A 20,267-nucleotide genomic window follows, 5' to 3' on the forward strand; every position below is an offset into this window, starting at 1 on the left:
AGTCCATTTATCGAGGAAGGTTATAGGCTATATATCATCACGCTACTACCAATAGGAGCAGAGTACGGGTGAAAAATGTTACAAAAACGGGGACAATTTTGACCCATTCTCTCTTGTGTGATGCAAGCGAAGTTGCGCGGGTCAGCTTGTGTAATTATCAACGGTTATTTCAATTTTTAAACACACAACCTCCCTTTTCAGCATGTTGGATAAGTCGTCTTTGGCAGCCCTAACAGTTTTTCCATTCACCCCTTTGGTCGTTTCGATTTACCCCTATCGCTGGGTGAATAGAAATTGACCATTTTTTTAAGGAAATATCGTAAAATTATGCATATTTTTCGACAAATATGGTTTTAGCTCTTTCTTCATGGCGCCGGACATGATATAGAATAACCCGACAATAAAAATAACAAGTTATTCGCAACAAATTTTTAGGACAAAGTTGAAAATTGTTTCTATTCACCCCGTTTTACGGTATTTTGCAGAAGCCATTACTTACATTCTGCTGACAATATTGACAGCTAATGTCGTGACAGTTGACATGTTACATGTGACAAAGTCAGTCAGTGTTTATTTTTGGCACGTCTGTTGAAATGAAAAATCAAACGGCTTATTTACAATTATTGTATTTATTAAATAATAATGTATTTCTAAAAAATAGTATAAGACTAATTGTATAAGTGTGCACTTGTGCACGTGCTATACAAAACAGGTATGTTTATATTTTCGCTGCTTTTACCATCATAACTTATTTGCTTATATTATTTATTCCTCTTTTTTAATTCTATTTTACATTGTTTTATAAGTTCTACGCTAACAATCAGATTAAAATATAAGATAGGCAACCATTATATCGCGGCCAGATCTATCTCGTTGCTAGGTTAATTAAGTATTATAAGTTTTCTGATAACAGCACTTCAAAACTGCAATAGAGTAACATTTTCTTATATAGTGTGCAACTGAGAATTCTGTAAAATAAATCAGCATTATCATTGAGGTAAATGCAATAAATATAAGGTATTTTATTATAATTATCATTTTAATTTTGTTTGGTTTTCAGATAATTATAAGGGGATTCTTTGGATTTCTTAGAACATTCTGATAAATTTGGCAATCAAAAATGCTTCTTAAACTCGAATCAATACAAAACAAGCAAATAAGAAGGTTTTTTGAACATAGCATTTACATTGCTATTATATTGATACTCATACCTGCTTTCCTTTACTTTGAGTTATGTGTAGTGCTGCCTGCAGTAGAAGAACAATGGAGTTTAGCCTTTTTTATTCATATATTTTCTGCCAGCTTTTTACTTATGAACATTATGGGGAATATGATTTATGGAATGTTCACAAACACAACAATAAAAGGGAGGAACCTTGAAGGCTATAATAAAGACAACTGGACATTGTGCACTGTTTGTGAATGCTTGAGACCACCTCGGTCCTGGCACTGTAACACATGTGATATCTGTGTGCTAAAAAGAGACCATCATTGTACATTTTTTGCATGTTGTGTTGGTTATTATAATCAAAGATATTTCATGTGGTTCACATTTTACATATTTGTAGCTATGGTGTATGCCCTCTATTTTAACATTAAATTTTTATCAATGTTCATTACTTGGAACCATGGATTAGTACTGATAAAGTTTATTTTTCCACTTGCTAGTTTTGTGCTTGATTTCAATGATGAAAGTATATATGTATTCTTAGTAGTTTTAAATGTCATAGTTGGTATTTTTACAGGATTTCTGTTCTTTTATCACTTAAATAACATTTTAAAAGGTAGAGTAGTGCCTGAGGCTAGTACTTATACTAAAGATTTTGTACATAACAAAGGATGGAAGTTAAATTTAATAGAAGTGTTTGGTTTGAGGTGGTACTTAACATGGGCTTCACCTTTTATTTACAGTAAGTTGCCTGGCAACGGTATAGAGTGGCCTAATGAAGACAAGTGCAAGTAAACAGTAATAATTGTCTCAATTTAAAACGTGTGAATATAATATAGATTTGGAATTTATTTTTATATTGTACATGTACTGTGCCTTTATAAATATACAAAATATCTATGTTCATTAAAGAGGATTTATTTACAAGAGAAGTGCAATTTTGGTTCAACCAAAAAATTAATGAAACTCTGTGTACAGATGTACTTAAGTCTATATATGAGAACTTTATGTACTTAAGTAATTAATGGATAGTACAGTAAACCAAGTAAGAATAAATGGTTTTGATCAATCTAGTTGAGAGATCATGTTCCACACTTTGTTAGGAAATAGAGACTGCACTCTTAAGTACCTTGGAAAATCTAGGCCTAATATTGATGAAAAGATAAGAAACCCTTTTTACTTGTTGTTAAAACCAATAAGAACCAAAATAACAAAAAAAACATGGTTGGTTGTGATTCTATGGTTGTTTCACTATGACTATTCATTGATGTAAAACATTGGTGCCATTAGGAAATATGTTAATTATGTCATTAATGTGCTGCCTTACTAAATTAAACAATTAACTTATAGGCAATTATATAATACACATTTACAAAGTATTATTTGCAGTTACAAAATAATTGACTTTATACTTTTCATTAATTAGGTAATAACTAGAATAAGTGGTTATGTACTTAATGTGATAGATGAACAAGAGCTTTTAGTTTGCATTTATGGTCTTTTAGTATTAAGAAATGAGATGTCATGTCACTTGTTGTATAATATTTAATTCACCGGTTTAAAATATTGCAGTAAAAATTTATACATTCATTATTTTGTTTCATTTTCTATAATCTAAGTTATTATTATTTACAGGTATGATAATAAAATCGTCATCGTGGTATCTATTGTCTTTCTACATTACTATTTGGCAATATTTGTGCTAAGTATTTACTGCGTATTCTATTAGACTGGGCCTGAGCGATGTCTTGTGGATTAATGGGAGGTTGATCTTGTGCCGAATCTGACGGCATTCTAGAGTCTGTTTCTTCTTGATCTGTGTAATCCTCATTGTCCAATAAATTAACAGTCTCGTCACTTTCTGTAATTCTTGTATGCCTGTAATTTTATTTGGTCAAAATGAGAAGAGAGAAAATAAGCCTCGTAGCAAAGTTAACTACGTAACTCAAATATTTTTACAAGAAAACGATTTAATGTAAAATATTTTTTTTTCACTTACGTTTTCATAGAATCCCTCATAGCAGGCGACATATTAAGTACACCATTGCTGGCTGAATCCATGATGTAAATAAGTACGGCAGAAATCAAAGAAACTAAAACAAAAATAATATGTCAATAACCAATCACGTAAGTAGGTACCTATATGTTATTTTAGTCCTTTATTTGGTGAAGTTCTATATTGTTAATTTAAAAGAGTATATAAAAAATTAATATTATTAATTTAGTTTTACTTACCAAAGAGGCACCCAAGGAAAAACATTTCTAACATCAAGTAACCATACTTGTCAACTATAATTCCAGCAAATATGATCACTGTGGCCAGGCCCATATTTTGTACTGCTTGGCATCTGAAACAAGTTGATTTAGCATATTTAATAACATTATTATTATGAGTACCTATCTTCTTTTAGCTGTTTAAACGCGATAGGTAATTTACTATTATGTTGTAGTTTTCATAATGGGTTTCCATTCACAACCTACAGAGTAATTGGACCTATCAACCACCTAAAACTGATTTATGTGGTGTGGTTAGTGGAACACTAAATAATACTTTGACCAGTTACCGAATAAGACCCGAGATACGCAGTCGTATACAATAAACGCCTCTCGGACCATGTGCTTGTTAACGTTTTATACTTTATGGTGATAATAAACATAAAAAGCTTACATTCCATATGCAGTACCCAGCTGGTTTTCAGGAACAATTAGCGCCACTAATGGCCAAAGACCACTGGCCAACAAAGAATATGAGATTCCCAAGGTAATCTGAAAAATAAAACAAATGAATGAAAATGAAACACAAATAAACAGTATAAGGTATAATAGAAGAAAGTAGTTATTTCCATCTTACCACTCCAATGTATGGGTTGAAAAACGTAAAAGCCATCATGCTGTGGGCACCTATCGTAGTCACAATACTTATGATAACCCAAGTCATATTTCTTCCTGTCTTGTCAATGAGAATACCAAAGAAAGGGCTTAAAGCTGCAGATAACAGGTATACCATAGAATTTACATTGTTTGCCTCCTGAGGCAAAAAGTCAAACTTCCGCTCAAAGAATAATCTGAAACGTGAATCATACTGCTTATTCATAATATGCTCAATCGTAAATAATAAGCATACGTGATCAGAGGCTGAGTAAGCTTTCATGCAAAATAAATTGAAAAGGTTGCTTCATTCATAAGCTAAAATCTCTGAAATTGTGTGGGTACTCACTTTCCTAAAGCAATAAAGGGAAAGATGGCTAGATAATAAGCGACACAAATTACAGACAAGAGCCAAAACACTGGTTTGAAATGTTTAATGTCTGTAAGGTGGAAGGGTTCCTCATTGTTTTGCTCGTCTTGCCTTCCGAGTATTTTCTCAGCTCTGTAATCCATCCAGCCAAGTATCACGCCACAGATAAGGGAGACAAAACAAGTTAGTGATGCTGAAAACAGATTATTTCAATAAGGATGTTGTAAGGTTTAGTTATAATATGAAACTGAAGGCCTACTATGGTCTGTGCATACGAATATTCGTAAAATATTAAAGGTGTTATCGTCATCTCTATTTTATTTTAACACGGAGTTAGCAGAATCAGTTAAGCATGCCTTATATTCTTGTACCATAGTTCGACCGATATTTTATACAGATAGAATAATCAAAGTGACAGGAAATAAACGAAAGTTCAACGAATATTCGTTTTAGATGATTATAGTTAAGCCTCTGTTTGTTAAACCACACCAACCGATAAACAAAGTAACCCCCAATCGTTCATATCCACCGTAATAGTTTGCCACCCATCTATACACTGGTTCCATTACCCAGAAGTTAACTGTACTTCCAAAACGTGAAAAGGACAATTGTAGTCCAAATACCATGTTAAGTTCTTTTCCTTTAAACCAAAGCACAACATAGTTGTTGACAACAACTTGTAGTGACTCTCCTCCAATTCTGAAACAAAAAAAAAATCAGTAGATGTCTATGAAGAACTTGTGATAGTCATGACTGTGTTGGGTTATTCTTGCTACTGCATTTGTGAAAAGGTGATAACAGTTGGCTCCAAAGTTAAAAAATCTATTTCCAGATCATATTGCACATGACTGTGATGATATTATAGGAAATATAAAAATCCTTTCTAATTAAGAATGAATTAAATAAGTACTTATCTAAATTATAAAGTTAAAAAATTACAGGTTGATTTCAGTGACTATTTAATTAAGTCTAAATAGATATAAGTATATTTCTTGTTCATTACTCACCCAAATACAAATCTGCCAAGTATCATTAACCAATAAGCATTGATGTATACTCCAAACGCAAACAATACTGCTCCAATAAATACAATAGTCATATAAATCACAGTACCCAGTCTGACACCAAAATATCTGAAAAATTAAATTATCAAATTGAGTGTTTGCTTATGAGTACATCCTACTTACATTATAAATGCAGAAGTTTTTAAGGATATATTATTAAGACAAATGTATGATTGTTTTCCCTTTCAAGTATAATTATTAAACAGAATTTGATTTAAGGAACACAAATCTCTACTAATAATATAAAGCTGAAGGGTTTAGAGCACAAACATTTTTTTTAATTGAAAAGAATATTTTCTGTTGAATAGTCTATGTACTGGGGAAGGCTATGAGGTGATTAACCTTGCTCTATGAGAAAAAGGGGTGGAGTAGTAACTACAAATGCTGTAAAAATGGGAAAAACACAATTGATGTTGTGGGTGGTGGCTGAGTTTATAGCCTAGATTATCATACAGGATACTTTTACCCTAGCAAATGTTATTATGCAGATAAACTCGCAAGCAGATGCTACAACATTTATAAAATACTTCAATACCTAAACATTTATAAGTTATAAGCCAAACAAAGTGTTCAAAATAAGTACCTATACAAAGTTCATGCATTAGTTACATCATTGATTAAATATAATGTTACAAATGAAATAGGGTCACAGTTATTGTAAACATCATATTATGTGCAGGCATGCAGCTGACTGTACCTAACTGTGTATGATGGAATGTGACTCTGTACATGTTTATCTAAATACCTACATCCCACTGATATGCATTCTGATTTGTCAAATGTTATTCAGAACAAAAACAGCCATTTGTATTATGGCGTTCAAATTAGATGTTTGTTACTCAGCTCTTAGTAATAATGCTTTAGAAGGTTATATATTTCATTTATATTACATGGATTCATGTTTAGCCATGTTTTAAACTGTGCAACAAAAGACTGAACTGCTGTCCAAATAGTCCTTTTGAAGAGCATATTAAGTGTTATTAAAAGGAATGACCTTTTATTATTATACAATGAACAGGAAACTCAATATTAAACTACTCAATTATAGATAAACAAATGTTCAATGACTCATTGTTTCAATGATGAGAGTGTTAAAAACAATAATTATTAGTACATATTAACATTAATGTAAATTAAAACATAATATTGATAAAGCATGAACATTGTATAATACATAAGTGTGGAACATAGTGTGATAACTGGTACACTCATTATTTATACTGACCTATCAACAAGATATCCACCAATGAAACATAATACCACATTTGGCCATGAATAAATAGAATATAGCAATGCAAACTGGGATGTGTTCAAATGTGAGTCATCTTTGAAATTGTCTGCCAATGCTCCTGGAGTATCATAGCAAAAATAGGAACCTGAAATTAAATGCAACAAATTTTAGTTAGGAAAGTTACTTTTTTTAGATTACCTACATTGATATAAATGCATACAACAATAATTGGTATTACACTGCCAGTATTATCTATTGAGTAATGCGCGGTAAACATTGACTCTCTAGTTATCTAATAAATGATAGTAGTGTTACTTACCAAAACAAAGGAAGCACATCAGTAGAAGTGCTATGAACCGGTGCACTTTGTTAGCAGGGTGGCACCACGAAGTGGGCGGCACCTGCATCGAGCGGCCGCTGCTCATGCCACCGGACTCTGGGTACTCCATTCTTCTTGCTAAAAATGTAATCCAATGAGTACGGAATAATAGAAGTATTTACTTGACAAATAATTATAAAAATATTTACTTTAAAATATTGTAGTCTCCTTATAACTAATAATAGTGTATTATCTGGTACGGTATAATATTGTTAGTTTTTAATTAGAAAAAAAAATCTCCAACGATTTCCGGGTCCAAATACAAGTCATGAAGTAAAATAACACAATCAACAATATATCACAGACACTTCTTTTTCTAGTCACATTATTCAAGTCTTTTATTTTTCTACTGGTACGCTATAATTACTAGTTTTAACTAAAAACTGGGAACACAGTCACACAAAACAACACCTGTTTGTAATCTTTGTGTATGATTCTGTGATTGTTAGCAAATTTATTTTACGTCAACAATTGTCACTTGTCATCACTGTCAGTTTGATTTGACGTTTCTACATTGTTGCCAAGTAAAGTTTAAAATTGTACTAAAGACATGATTACACGTACCTTTGCACATGTCTTCGATCAGTGATTAACGTGTTAATATATTTATAAGTACAGGGTAACAATAACTAGGACGGCGCGCACCCAACTCTGCAGACAGTTTTTTGAGGCCAATGAGCTGGTATAGCGATCTCGTTATAATGGCCAAAATTAAGACAGAAATCCTTTGAAACCCCACGCCACTGTAATGAATGCCAATTAAGTTATATACGTTTCAGCATTTTTTGTACTACTGGATGTCTCTCTGCTGGGCACTTCTGAACAGGAACAAAAGAGAGAGCAAGGTCTTCATTGGTTTCTTTAGGTTAAAGTAATATGTTCAAAAACTTTTCAATTAGCTGGTTTCAGTAAAACTGGACGTCGTAGCGTAGACAAATATATAGGACATTATTACTTTAAAATAATATGGTCCAAGCCTAAGCACTCACCTCCCACGTGAAGGTTAAAGGTTTCAACCCCAGTGCAACATATCAATGCCTAATCGAAGTTATGTGTGAAATTTTACATAATAATCACTATCTATCACTGTCTTGTACTAGCGGTGAATGAAAGCATCGTAGTGGTGCAAAAAACATGCCGACTCGTAATATAGGTACCTACAATAAAGAAAACGAGTTAACGGTCTGGGAATACTGATTTATAGTAGATTACCTTCCTACAATCTCAGCTCCACTCTTGATAACTCCGAAGGATGGTTGACGGTAGGTAAGCAATCAAACAACGCAACAGTGTTTAGTGCTTTTCGCATCTGTTAATTAAGACATTATACTATGATGTTGGTATACCATATAGAAATTTACAAACACTAAGTTAGATCCACCACTAGTTCAGTACGATTTATGTCTTACTCAATACCTAAATAATTTTGACGAACTCTAGAGCAACGGCGCGGTGGTTACTGTGGTCACTGGTCACATACCATTGCGAGCGCTCTTACATATGCTTCTCACCCTAAATAAACACAAATTGTTGTAGTCTTCTTCTTAGCGTGTCGACGGCAAACAAATTATAGTATTAATACTTAAAATAGTGTATGACACTTTCTGTCTTGCTATACTCTGCCAGCCCAGTATTCAGCTACGTGTACGGCGTTTTCTGTACAGCTAATAAGGTCCTGGTATGAGCAAGAGTCAGGGCACTCCGGGCATGACAACATGTGGGTCATGTTCTCCATGGCTCCACATCTACAAGAAATATTTGACCTGTCGAGGAAACCCCCCTGGCCATGTTCTCCTTGCTGCGGCCAACCCGGGTTCCTAACCTATGTATTAAGGGATTTTCAGGTTGACCACGGCATATTGTATCCTGGTGTGAGTTCCTCGGCCAGGGGGACAAAGTCCGGAGGTGGAGGGTAGTTTTCACGCCAAATTGTTGTAGTGCGATCTGTATAAAATTATCGCGCAATATAATCGTTACAACAGTAGCATGTACTAAACATCTAAATAATGAGACAGATCATGTCGAAAGTAGGTAAAAAAATAAAGGTCATGTACTCAGAAAACATTTCAGCATTCGAGTTACAGCTAAAATTGTTTTATTTTGTATAGAAAGCCAAAGTTGAAACAACCGATGTATTCAATGACAGTTAGGAGATAGGGACGATTCGGGCGAATACTAAAACTAAATAGGTACCTACGCTTGTATGGTCTTTTAAACGTTTATAATTTGCAAACTATCAAATGGAAAACATTAACACTTCACCTAAAGTAGGAATCGGATCACGATTTTTACTAGTTTTCGTCAACGATCGTCGTTAAAGGTGGACCTTCACTAAGCATCTAGCACCGAAATGATTTTAGATATAAGAAGTCTAACAAACGATCTTGCTTTTGTGTTTACCCTTTCCTCAAACTGGTGGCCATAAGCGAATGTTACTGATATCGAGATAATTTAGGTTTCCTCGACATCGCTAAAGGCGATACAGGATGCCATGGCATAGTTTCTGACGAGACGGTGTGCGCTTGCATGTAGCGATGTCGAAGGATCCTTTTCTTTGTCGATGAAAATACTGGGCGCCGGCGCCGGGCCTAATTGAGTTATAAGTGCAGTAAATGCCAATGAAACAACATTGTCTTTGCATGAATGTAAAGACAAACTATTTGAAATACCGACCTATTTATACACTTTGTACAAAAGCTTGGTGGATTTTTTTACCGACTTCAAAAAGGAAGAGGGTTTCGATTTATGCGTGTTTTATGTTTATATCCTTCATGATTATTTTTATTTCAATGCAGGTGCTTTTAATGTGCTCCTATTTTGGATCTAGATGCGAGCAGTCGTTTTTGAAATATCCCTAAAAATGTGTGATTTCATTCACATTGATAACATAGTTTTTTTTTGTCGTAGTGTTAATAAGGTTGAAAACTATCGCCAAGGCAACAACTAGTTATCGAATTTGAGATTGACACATTTTTGTTTTAAAATATATTGCTTTTGCAGTCAGTTTTTTAACATATCTTACGGGGTTTGCCAGGGAAACCCCTGGCAAACCCTGTAAGAAAACTGTCTGGCTGTCCATGAAATATCAAAATAATAGACTAAACACAGCATGTAGAAGATAAAATGATATAATGACTAATCGAGTTTTAGATCAATATAATTCAGTATAGATAGATAGGTAATTCGGTTTGCAAAGAGCTCTTATCATACATACATAATTAGTAAGATCTTATGGACACTTCCATTGGTACAACGTTATCGTAACCCAATTTTATAATTCTTTATTTTATGTCATAAACGCAAACTATGGATTTAAAAACTTGGCACCTCTTAGCAACACAAGCTGTAAGATAACTGACCTACTAAAGTGGGAGACGTAGATGTCTCAGCAACCCTGTCTGGGGGACTGAACGAATAAAATGGTATTTGTATGTTTTCTATTGGTTTTAGGAGCAGGCAGTAGAACCCACGAATAAATGGCATAACTGCTTTATTATCATGATTTACAATATATTTCAGCATCAATGTTCTCATATCAAAGATTAGTTTAAGCTGTAACAACATTTATTTGGGGCAAGTAATATAGGAAAGCAATATGTAAGTTGTTGTGGCGACGGTGTGGCGGCAGCGGCGACGACGGGCTGCGCTGAGCGGCGCGTACTGTTAGTACTGTACGCAGTGCGCAGGGCGGGCGGGGCGCGGCGGGCGGGCGGCGCGCGTGGCTCGGCGCGCAGTGCTCCTCGCGCAGGACCGGAGTGGTGTTCACTCGGCGGCGCGCCACGGCGCGACATGCCCAGCTGATGTTTATTTATACCGCGAGCTCGGTGGAGGGTGCGCGCGGGAGGCCCTCCCCTCCGCGGCACCACGGTTTCGCGTGATGCAGCCGAGCGAGCTAGCCGACGCCGCGCACGCCGCTAGCGGAAACCCCCCGCAGCGTGGCCTCAACGGTGGCCGTTTCGACTTTGACGATGGTGGTACATATTGTGGTGGATGGGAAGACGGCAAGGCCCACGGCCACGGTGTGTGTACTGGACCCAAAGCGCAAGGAGCTTACGCCGGCTCCTGGCACTTCGGCTTCGAAGTTTCCGGTGTCTACACCTGGCCCAGGTGAGATAGTGACTTCGCCCGGGCCTCGCACACGCCCGAGCGCAAATCCGCGTCCGAAGCCGCTCCAAAAATAGGCTGCTATTAATAATTGAGTTCGGTGTTTCGCTAGAAAACGCGTGTAACGGCGGTGAAAGTGCCTCATGGCCCAATCTCAGCGAAAATATTCATATCGATCGGTAGACGCTGATAACAACACGTGATAACAGTATCATATCATAGTAAGTCCTGGTGTCAATTGACTTGTCATTGCTGGAGACAGATCCATTAAGCAGCCACTATGAATTGAAGGCTAGAAAATGCGATGTGATAAACCTTGATTGGAGCAATTTAGCACATTTACCATGCTAGTGCCTAAACGACCATGATTAATAATCATGTTATGATTCAGGCCATTGAAATATCTTGCAAATACTGGTATTTCACTTTAGTTGCAGTAAAATCTTCGTTTTAAATAATCACACTATACAGCTGACTCTATCACTAACACAAATTACCTTCATAGCAATATAATAAGAATCAAAATGTCAGATTAATTTTTGCCTACCTGTAGATTTATTGACAAATGAAACACTTAAAAGAATGATTTCAGCCATTACTGGCTATGTCTTCTGATAGTCAATAGGTATCTGTTATTTGGCCCAACGACTTGGTGAATCAAATGGCTACTCATTTTATGGCTTTATATATATCTAGCGTCCTAAAATGTTTGATATCGCAAACACTAATTTTAATAACTCTAAATATTTTATGCATCTTGTCGAACTTTTCTGAAAGTTTAAAATTCAGATAATAACTGTATATAATATAATTAAAGTGTGACTTTCAGCATGATACCTTAATTATATCATGTTGATCGGTCTCGACTACTTATAATATATATTAGTTTTGAAATAATTAACTTGAGCTAACACAGTATCTTCACAAGTATAAAGTAAATGAATACCTACTCTTTGTAATGATCACGATCACGTTACAAGATCGTTATGCGGTCACGCCGCACTAACTAGTACAGTATACTTATTACACTCGAGCTGATTAAAGTAAAAGAATAAAAGAATGTGAACGCAAATAATAGGACAGTGGTATCCTTTTTCGACAGTCCATTGACCTAATAAAAGTTCGCATTGGTATAAGTTTGCTCTGATATAACCGGAAGGTCTGGCAACAGCGCCGCATTTTATTCTGACTTGAGTTATACATCACGCATCATTTAAGCAGAAATGTTCAATATTATCTGCTTTTGCGAGCAGAAAACCTACTTCTTCGTTCATTTGTTTATATATAGGCGATGAAATGTTACAAAAAGAGTTCTAATTATTGTTTGCAAATAAAATGAGTATGTTGCTAATATTCAGCCAGTAACCACTGTAAAAACCTTCTTTTTACATATTTCCGACATTAAATAAGATAAATGCAATAAGAACTATTTGATATTTCTAACTGGAATTTTAATAACATAAATGCCTATAGGAACTAAATTACTTTTGCTTGTCTGCTTTACCGGCTTGAATGGATTTGGAAAATTCTATATTCAGACTTGCATAGGTCAGAATGTTTTGTTTAGTCTATTTGAAAACAGTGCAAGATTATTTTGATAATTAAATCAACTAACGACGTATCTTGAAGTGACCTAAATATCAAGCCAAATGACCGTTGCGTAGACACGAAAAAAATGTTAAGTGTGATAAATCCTCTATCTCAATTAGCCTAATTTTTACTTTTAAAATGAAATCACCGATAATTTAATTAAATATGTTATAAAAAATATATTATGAATAAATTTCATTGAAAGCTCTGGATTTGATGATTTGTAATGCCTAAGGGGACTGAAAAATTTTTCAATCACCATAATAGAGATCTTAGCCCTGTATATCTACAGGCGTAAAATATTTTATTAGCAAGCTAAGCATAGGCACTTTGTCTCTACTACTGCAAGATAGTAAGAAAGAGATAAAAGAAAATCTTAAGACATGTTAACGAAAACAGTTATTGTGATAACAGTATTTTCAGTACCAGTAATCATGTACAAGAATGACTCTACGCAGTTCAATATGTCTAAACTAAGCGAGAATTTTTGATATTTACTTGGTGTTGACAAGGCGAATATATTTTAATGTCTGGAGACTAAAATTCAACAAGCATGCAACATGCACTGGTGCAGTCGAGATTGAAAAATCATGTGCTCGATTCTCACGCAGTGGGTAGATATGACCACGTGAACCCAATCTAACAAATTACAATGCAATTGTTAATCCAAAAGGATGATAATTCCTGAAATCCTGTTAAACTTTTCTTTAGTTTAACAGGATTCCAGGCGTTTTTTTTTTTTTTTATTAAAATAAAAGTATTTTTTACATATGTGGTAACAGATAATTTTAATCATTACATTATCATTTTGGAATACCATGTAATTTGAAATGATAATTTAAGTAGATGATAGCTTATAATTTTAGAGAATCAGTTTTTCTAAGGTTAGTATAGGAGCCGTAAGTATGGTTAGTATAACGGTTCATAATATTGGTACAGCTAATATAGGAATTCTAACATTTTAGACAACGTCTCAGCGCTAATTGCAAACTCTATTATTATCAATGCTATTAAAACGGGAAGCCCTTTTAATAAAATTATATCTTTTAACTTGCATTTATTCTATAAACCAAGGACCTTAAATTCTGATCCTAGATTTCGCAGAAATCACTTATTTGGTGGTCAATTTACGAAATATTATTAAAGACATGTGCTATAACTAGATATGAAAATGCAGAATATTTTATATAACTGTTTATATTTAATATCAATTTGCATTTAATGTATTTACATTACTTATACACGTTACACATAATTTACATTACATTTAATCACAGGTTAGATACAGAACCTATTCTCAATTCTGTGATATTAAGCGTTAGCATGTTAGTCAGGAAAGTTATTATTTTGGTTTGTGGACAATATATGCAACGTCATGCAAAATATTACATTACCTTAATTAATTATAGAGTTGACAACCATAACGGTTGTCAACTCTATAATTAATTAAGGTCGTTATGTAGGAGTTAAATTAGGGTAAGGACTTTGAATCGCCTGCGTAAGCACTTCCTTTACGTTGAGTGCCGCGGATTCTGATAGTATCTTTCAGTAGCCTCCTACGAAATTAAAATGTTCTTTTCACCCGATCGATAAAAAATACATTCATACATACTTGAAACTCGGCGCTTTATTACTTGTGTTTACCGGGAACACCAATAATAACACTTACATTCATATGTTTAAGTCTGAGGAAGGTCATGAAAACGGAGTGACCCAGATTCATGTCACGATTGATTTCAGAATTTAAATATACCAATCAAAATGTATGAACAAAAGTATGCACGAAGGTGATAATCGCTAATAATTATGAACCAACTTTTAAAAGTCTTTTTTGCTAATTGGAAGCTGTGTTCTCTGATTAGCTCAGGCATTTTTTATCCCTGCAAATAGTTTGAAGATCACGGGCAGTCTCTAGTTTTTTCAACGCGGGCGCAGTCATAGATAGGAGCTAATTATGTATAATAAAAGTAAGCGGCTGCCAAACTCTACCCAGATTAAACTATTGACTAACAGTCAAAAGTTCGTTACTCTTCTACGTCTTTATAACGTCAGCTTTTTATATAACTTTATATTACTTTTACTAAGGTAGTGTTAGTATCTTTCAAGTTAGTATGACGAATTTGTGTAATCTGACTAAGTATATAAAAATATTTTAGGATTAAGAAGCTTGGTTGGGAAAATTGCCGTTGCATTAACAAGTACTGTATGTTTTGAAATATAAGCAGGATAGAGTTAATATTATTGTTTTTTATTATGGATTAAAAAAGCCCGGCCCAGACTCATTAGACGACTTCAAAAATATGTAGAGCTCATTTGCCGTAAGAATTGAGAATCGGAAAACAATTTTCCATGCCAAACATGTTCTTGTTTAGCGGTGAGTAGGTGAAAAATTTTGAATTTGAACTTATTGTGAAAAACATAGTTGAGTTAGACCAATGATTTTGTTTTTAGTTGCATTGTACTGTGAACTAAGTAGCACGTTGTCTGAGTATTATTTAGACAATTTATCCAAATTTCATGCCATCGACATAAAATATGTGATATTTTACTATTACCAGATGCATTATTGCGCAGTTGTGTCAATATGACTAATGCCTGTACTCAAATTACTTACGTCTTATTTGGAAATGCCTGCAGCTCTACACATGCACATATCCGAAAGTTACTCACAGTTTTACTTTATAATAACAGCTGACTAATTCGTCTTTGTTGACTCCAAAGGTATATTTAGATTTCTGTGAACAGTGTTTTTTTAGTCTTGTGATTGAACCTTAATTACTCATAGATCACGCAATTATATAATGAATCATTTATTTAGGTATGTATGGGGAATGTAAAATGGAACAATTTGGCACGGAATATATATAATACTTCTTGAATATACGCAGTGACCTATATTCAGCAAACAAATGTGTATGTAAAAATAAATATTGAAAATCAATTAGTATTCCTGTTGTTTATATAACGTGGGTAACAAACATACATTCGTGTTTATTAACAGTGTACATTTTGCTTTAAGAAAATGCCAGTATACATAACTTAACTTTATTATTTACTAAGTTAAAGCAGCTAGAACGCAAATTACCCTCCTACAACGTGTACAGTACTCGGGCTTATAATCTTTGGACTGTAGTTCAAGAAGCATAATTTATTCAGATACGAGCAGCGAACCTGGTTTCAAGCACGGATTTATCCAACGTGATCATAATCTTGTAAATTCAGCGATTTATATTTAAGACTCAATTGGTCGCAGCTGCACTATACTCGTTACATTATGGATACGGACAATAATATTGATCGAGAAGCCTCTTGCACAATCATTTTACGTTGAGTAGAAAACTGATTTTATGTTTAGATTACTGGCGAACTCTATAACTATTAATTTGATTATGTTGTTCATTTTACATTATGTTTGTATAAAAGCAGGATCATGGTTAACAGTCTTTTATATTGTCCAATTGACTTATAACTTTTGTATTACACTCAATGATTGTAGCACTTCTATAAGTGATACAATCTTCAATCAAATCGATGTACCGTTCGTGCAAAAGCCATCCTACCGCTAATATTAAACTGTCCATATCTCGTCGTGGTAGAAATATATAATGGAGGTTGTAATAATTTAATATCAAAGCAGTGGCTCGCATATTATTTCAGCCAACACAGCAGCCTAGAGATCACAAAACAGATGTTTATGTATGTTAATTTTGTATTGCAACATATTGCTCAAACTGAAACATTAATGACTTAGTTAATAGACTTTGTTCCACTTATATGTTATGTTCGCAATAAAGATATATTGGATATTTGCACAAATTTGCGGAAGAATTTTATTTTTCTAAATGAGTCTTTGTAAAAAAACGTCCAGGTACTATTTTTCTTTGTCGAATATATTTATCCGTTTAATCATTCTGACTTTTTAACAGATAGGTAAGGAACTTTAGTTATTCTGTAAAAGAGCCTTATAATATAATTCCTTAAAAAAACAGTTTTCTGATTGAACAAACAGACACGTGTACTAAAATTAAATACATGGATAGATAAAAATACATTTTAAATTTTATGACAGTGAAAGTGTTATATTCTACTATATCCGTAGCAGCAAGAAATTTCCATTAGTGTAAAAAATGACGCGAAACAATTTATAAAGTACTTACCTAATTGATATTGTTGATTCAAGGTGGTTTCATCGTTTTGCGGCAACAAACGATTCAAATTGCAATTGTCGATAGCGGTATGATTGCCTGAATGAGTGTTCATTTACAAGTCAATCGCTATTTCATTTATACTATTCCATGTCCGTGTGGATAATGCGTTAAAATGGACACATTATAACATTAATATTGGTACAATGTTGATATTATACATATGTAGTATAAAAACATAAGCTCATTAGGTATTAACTTTAGCAACACTTTCTTATAGTTTCCTTAAAAACATAACGAATACTTAATCATTGGAAAACCACAAACATTTTTAATACAAGCAGCTTTTCACATTCACTAGTAGACCAACCTTTTACTTTGAACCTTTGGAAATGCTATCATCCCACACTCTTTTCAATATTTTCCTTACAACATTATCTCGGGATAAATAATTTATTTATGCTTTTCGATGGATGGAACACTGGTGTATCCACTACGGACGGTGAAAAGAAATACAGATCGTTTTATACAGGAAATGTACCTCAGCTTCATGTTTAATGTTTTATATATTTTTATTGATTTTGAGGTTTAGTACAAATACTAAAGGGTAGATAAAATATAGTAACGAAAAGTACGAAAACGGATATAGGTAGATAAGACTAAAAAACTATGGAAATAGGAATGCCATCAAAAACATTCTGTAAAAACCTCAAGTCTCGCCGTAAAAAGTTGTGAGATCTATATAATACCAAGTCGATTAATCTATTTAGTCTCTACTTAAAGGACCTTCTGTCTTAAGTTATTACGTATGTTATTATCATGCCAATTAAAAAAAAATACCTCTAAAACAAATAGACCGACCTGGCCATCGCATGATTTGATTATTAGTATGTATCACACTACACAGCACGACGAGAAGTTAATGCTCCTGAAATGTTAATGGCGAATTTGTGTTTTCTTGCGATGACCAAGTCGATCTATTTGTTTTAAAGGTATTTTTTTTTAAATTGGCATGATAATAACATAAGAGCAGTGATAGCCGAGTGGTTTAAGTTGGCACCTCCCACGCTAGTGGTCGCAGGTTCGAATCCGAGGCAACACACCAATGACTTTTCGAAGTTATGTGTGTATTAGAAATAATTATCTCATGCTCCAACGGTGAAGGAAAACATCGTGAGGAAACCTTGCATGCCTAAAAATTTGTTTATTACATTTATTGAGGGCATGCAAAGTCCCCAACCCGCACTTGGCCAGCGTGGTGGACTCAAGGCCTAACCCCTTCCTCATTACGGGAGGAGACCCTTGCCCAGCAGTGGGACAGTAATGGGTTAAATTTATTTTTATTTATGATAATAACATACGTAATAACTTAAGACAGAAGGTCCTTTAAGTAGAGACTAAATAGATTAATCGACTTGGTATTATATAGATCTCACAACTTTTTACGGCGAGACTTGAGGTTTTTACAGAATGTTTTTGATGGCATCCCACTTCTTTTTGTAGAGCGATTAGAGCAAACATAAGTCCAATTTGTATGGAAAGCCGTATTTTTTTCATAATTCAACATATTTTCCTATGGGAATGTTGTTCAGTTTCATGGGCTAAACACCCTTACCCACCCTATACCCCCTCCCGTTATGTCTCATATAGTAGATACATATTTACACCTATTTATTTTATTTTCTACAGAAATAATAATTTAATTCATTAACTGCAAATGTAACCTTGTAATCTTATACATTTATGTGGGATTACAAAGTTATTGTTGCAGTTAGTGTATTTAGAAAACTTGACCGAAATTAGAAAATATTGAATTTTTCCCATGATTAAGACACTAAACCTTATTTGTATTCTAAATTTTAAGCTTCTAAGTCTGCTAGAAGTACCTTAGACTTTTGATGATCGGTGAGTCAGTGAGTCAGTGAATCAGTGAGTGACAAAATTCAAAATTTTAACAAGTTGTCATTCTTAAACTACTGGTTCAAATTGACTGAAATTTTAAATATATCGTGTTTATACAATGACTGATTAGTTGCTGAAAATCCAGGCTTCTTGTTTTATCCACTACGAAATTATAGGGGTGTCAAAAATAGCCCGAATTGCTTCGAGAAAAGGATGTTACGGCCGTGCCGCTTTTTTTTTGCTCGACTTACGGGGGCACTTCCGTGCCCCCAGATTCTCTATCAATTATGTGGTAATTTTCGGTATCCTATCCCATCCCTAAGAATAAGATATGGTATCTTATAACAGTAATATTTATCTTTTTAAAGGTTGAAGTCTTTATACCTCACCTTTTCAAACGAAATTTGAACTTGTAAGATAGTTAAATTCGTACAATTCAGTTCTTACTTATATTTAAACTCTCTCAAACTACTGCAGCGGCGAGACACGTGCTCTCTTTACAGTGAAATGGCTCTCGAGTTCCTTAATGAATTACGATAGAGTTCAGTAAACTGGATTTTCCATTTGCGTTGTCTGAAGTGCGAATCGTATTTTCCGATTTAATCAATGTGATAGAATACAAGTAGATTCCTACTATCTGACGTCAGTTTCTATTGATATCCATCCATGCATATTAAATGCAAAAGTAACTCAATCGGTAAGTCTATGTATTAGTTACTGGTAGGTTGAACCTTATATTTAGTATTGGCAACAATAGCTATATGTCCTGGAAAAGAACATTTACAACTGACTAGATATACATTCAAATCAATGTTTTTATAAAAGATGAGGGGATTCTCAAATAGCCGTGAGCAATGAACTAAGGACATGAATTAGGGGTTCTAAGTTTATTACTATTAATAAATGGTTATTTAGGTAACCAAAATACCGTATATGAGTTTGCAATTAAACGAGGTAGTCACTAAGTTAACAAGAAATTACACTGATAGACTACAATTACAAATATCGACGGTTCAACAAAAACTTTGAAAAGTATAACAAAATAACAATTACACGATCGGCGCGAGAGGATCACGAAACGTGTCAAGTCACGCCGACCGACTTTACTCTTTCAAAGGAGTGATAACTGGCGTAGGCTTGTTACGACCCAAAAGGTCGAAGTAAAAATAAGAAGGGGTATCATGCATCGATTCCACGACCCTTTAATTTTGCCCTTTACAGTTGAACCTTTTATATTTATTTACATTAGCTTTATTTGCTCACGGCTGGCCGAAGGTCCCCTAGGGAGGCCTCACAGTAGATTGTCTTAACAGCGGCGACCGGCGATAGTCTCGGTATCATCACTCCTGATTAAGTATCTCAGGTTGAACTTTGGCGGTTGTTTCCACAATTGCTGTCATTTTATCTACCAGTTATATCAGATACTTATCCACGCCGTAATACTAG

General features: G+C 34.3%; 3 protein-coding genes across 3 annotated transcripts in view; 2 read left to right on the forward strand and 1 right to left on the reverse strand.

Moving 5' to 3' along the window:
- The first annotated feature begins 501 nt into the window (after window positions 1-501).
- Window positions 502-2,696, forward strand: LOC142987481 (putative palmitoyltransferase ZDHHC24). Its single transcript, XM_076136281.1, has 2 exons — window positions 502-712; window positions 1,061-2,696. The coding sequence occupies exon 2, from the start codon at window positions 1,121-1,123 to the stop codon at window positions 1,961-1,963; it is 843 nt and encodes a 280-aa protein (XP_075992396.1). The 5' UTR covers window positions 502-712; window positions 1,061-1,120; the 3' UTR covers window positions 1,964-2,696.
- Window position 2,697: 1 nt separating this feature from the next.
- LOC142987480 (lysosomal dipeptide transporter MFSD1-like) lies at window positions 2,698-7,544 on the reverse strand. Its single transcript, XM_076136280.1, has 11 exons — window positions 7,230-7,544; window positions 7,021-7,158; window positions 6,696-6,846; window positions 5,414-5,539; window positions 4,900-5,105; window positions 4,386-4,599; window positions 4,020-4,233; window positions 3,837-3,934; window positions 3,404-3,516; window positions 3,168-3,261; window positions 2,698-3,046 (listed from the first exon to the last, which is right to left on the reverse strand). The coding sequence occupies exons 2-11, from the start codon at window positions 7,148-7,150 to the stop codon at window positions 2,833-2,835; spliced, it is 1,560 nt and encodes a 519-aa protein (XP_075992395.1). The 5' UTR covers window positions 7,151-7,158; window positions 7,230-7,544; the 3' UTR covers window positions 2,698-2,832.
- Window positions 7,545-10,801: 3,257 nt separating this feature from the next.
- The window catches only part of jp (junctophilin), a 28,024-nt gene continuing 18,558 nt past the window's right edge, over window positions 10,802-20,267 (forward strand). Inside the window, exon 1 of the mRNA XM_076136282.1 lies at window positions 10,802-11,187. Within this exon, the coding sequence (XP_075992397.1) occupies window positions 10,958-11,187 (230 nt within the window). The 5' untranslated portion in view covers window positions 10,802-10,957. The remainder of the gene's footprint in view (window positions 11,188-20,267) is intronic.

This window comes from Anticarsia gemmatalis, chromosome 3, assembly GCF_050436995.1.
Source record: "Anticarsia gemmatalis isolate Benzon Research Colony breed Stoneville strain chromosome 3, ilAntGemm2 primary, whole genome shotgun sequence".
Taxonomy (NCBI): Eukaryota; Metazoa; Arthropoda; class Insecta; order Lepidoptera; family Erebidae; genus Anticarsia; species Anticarsia gemmatalis.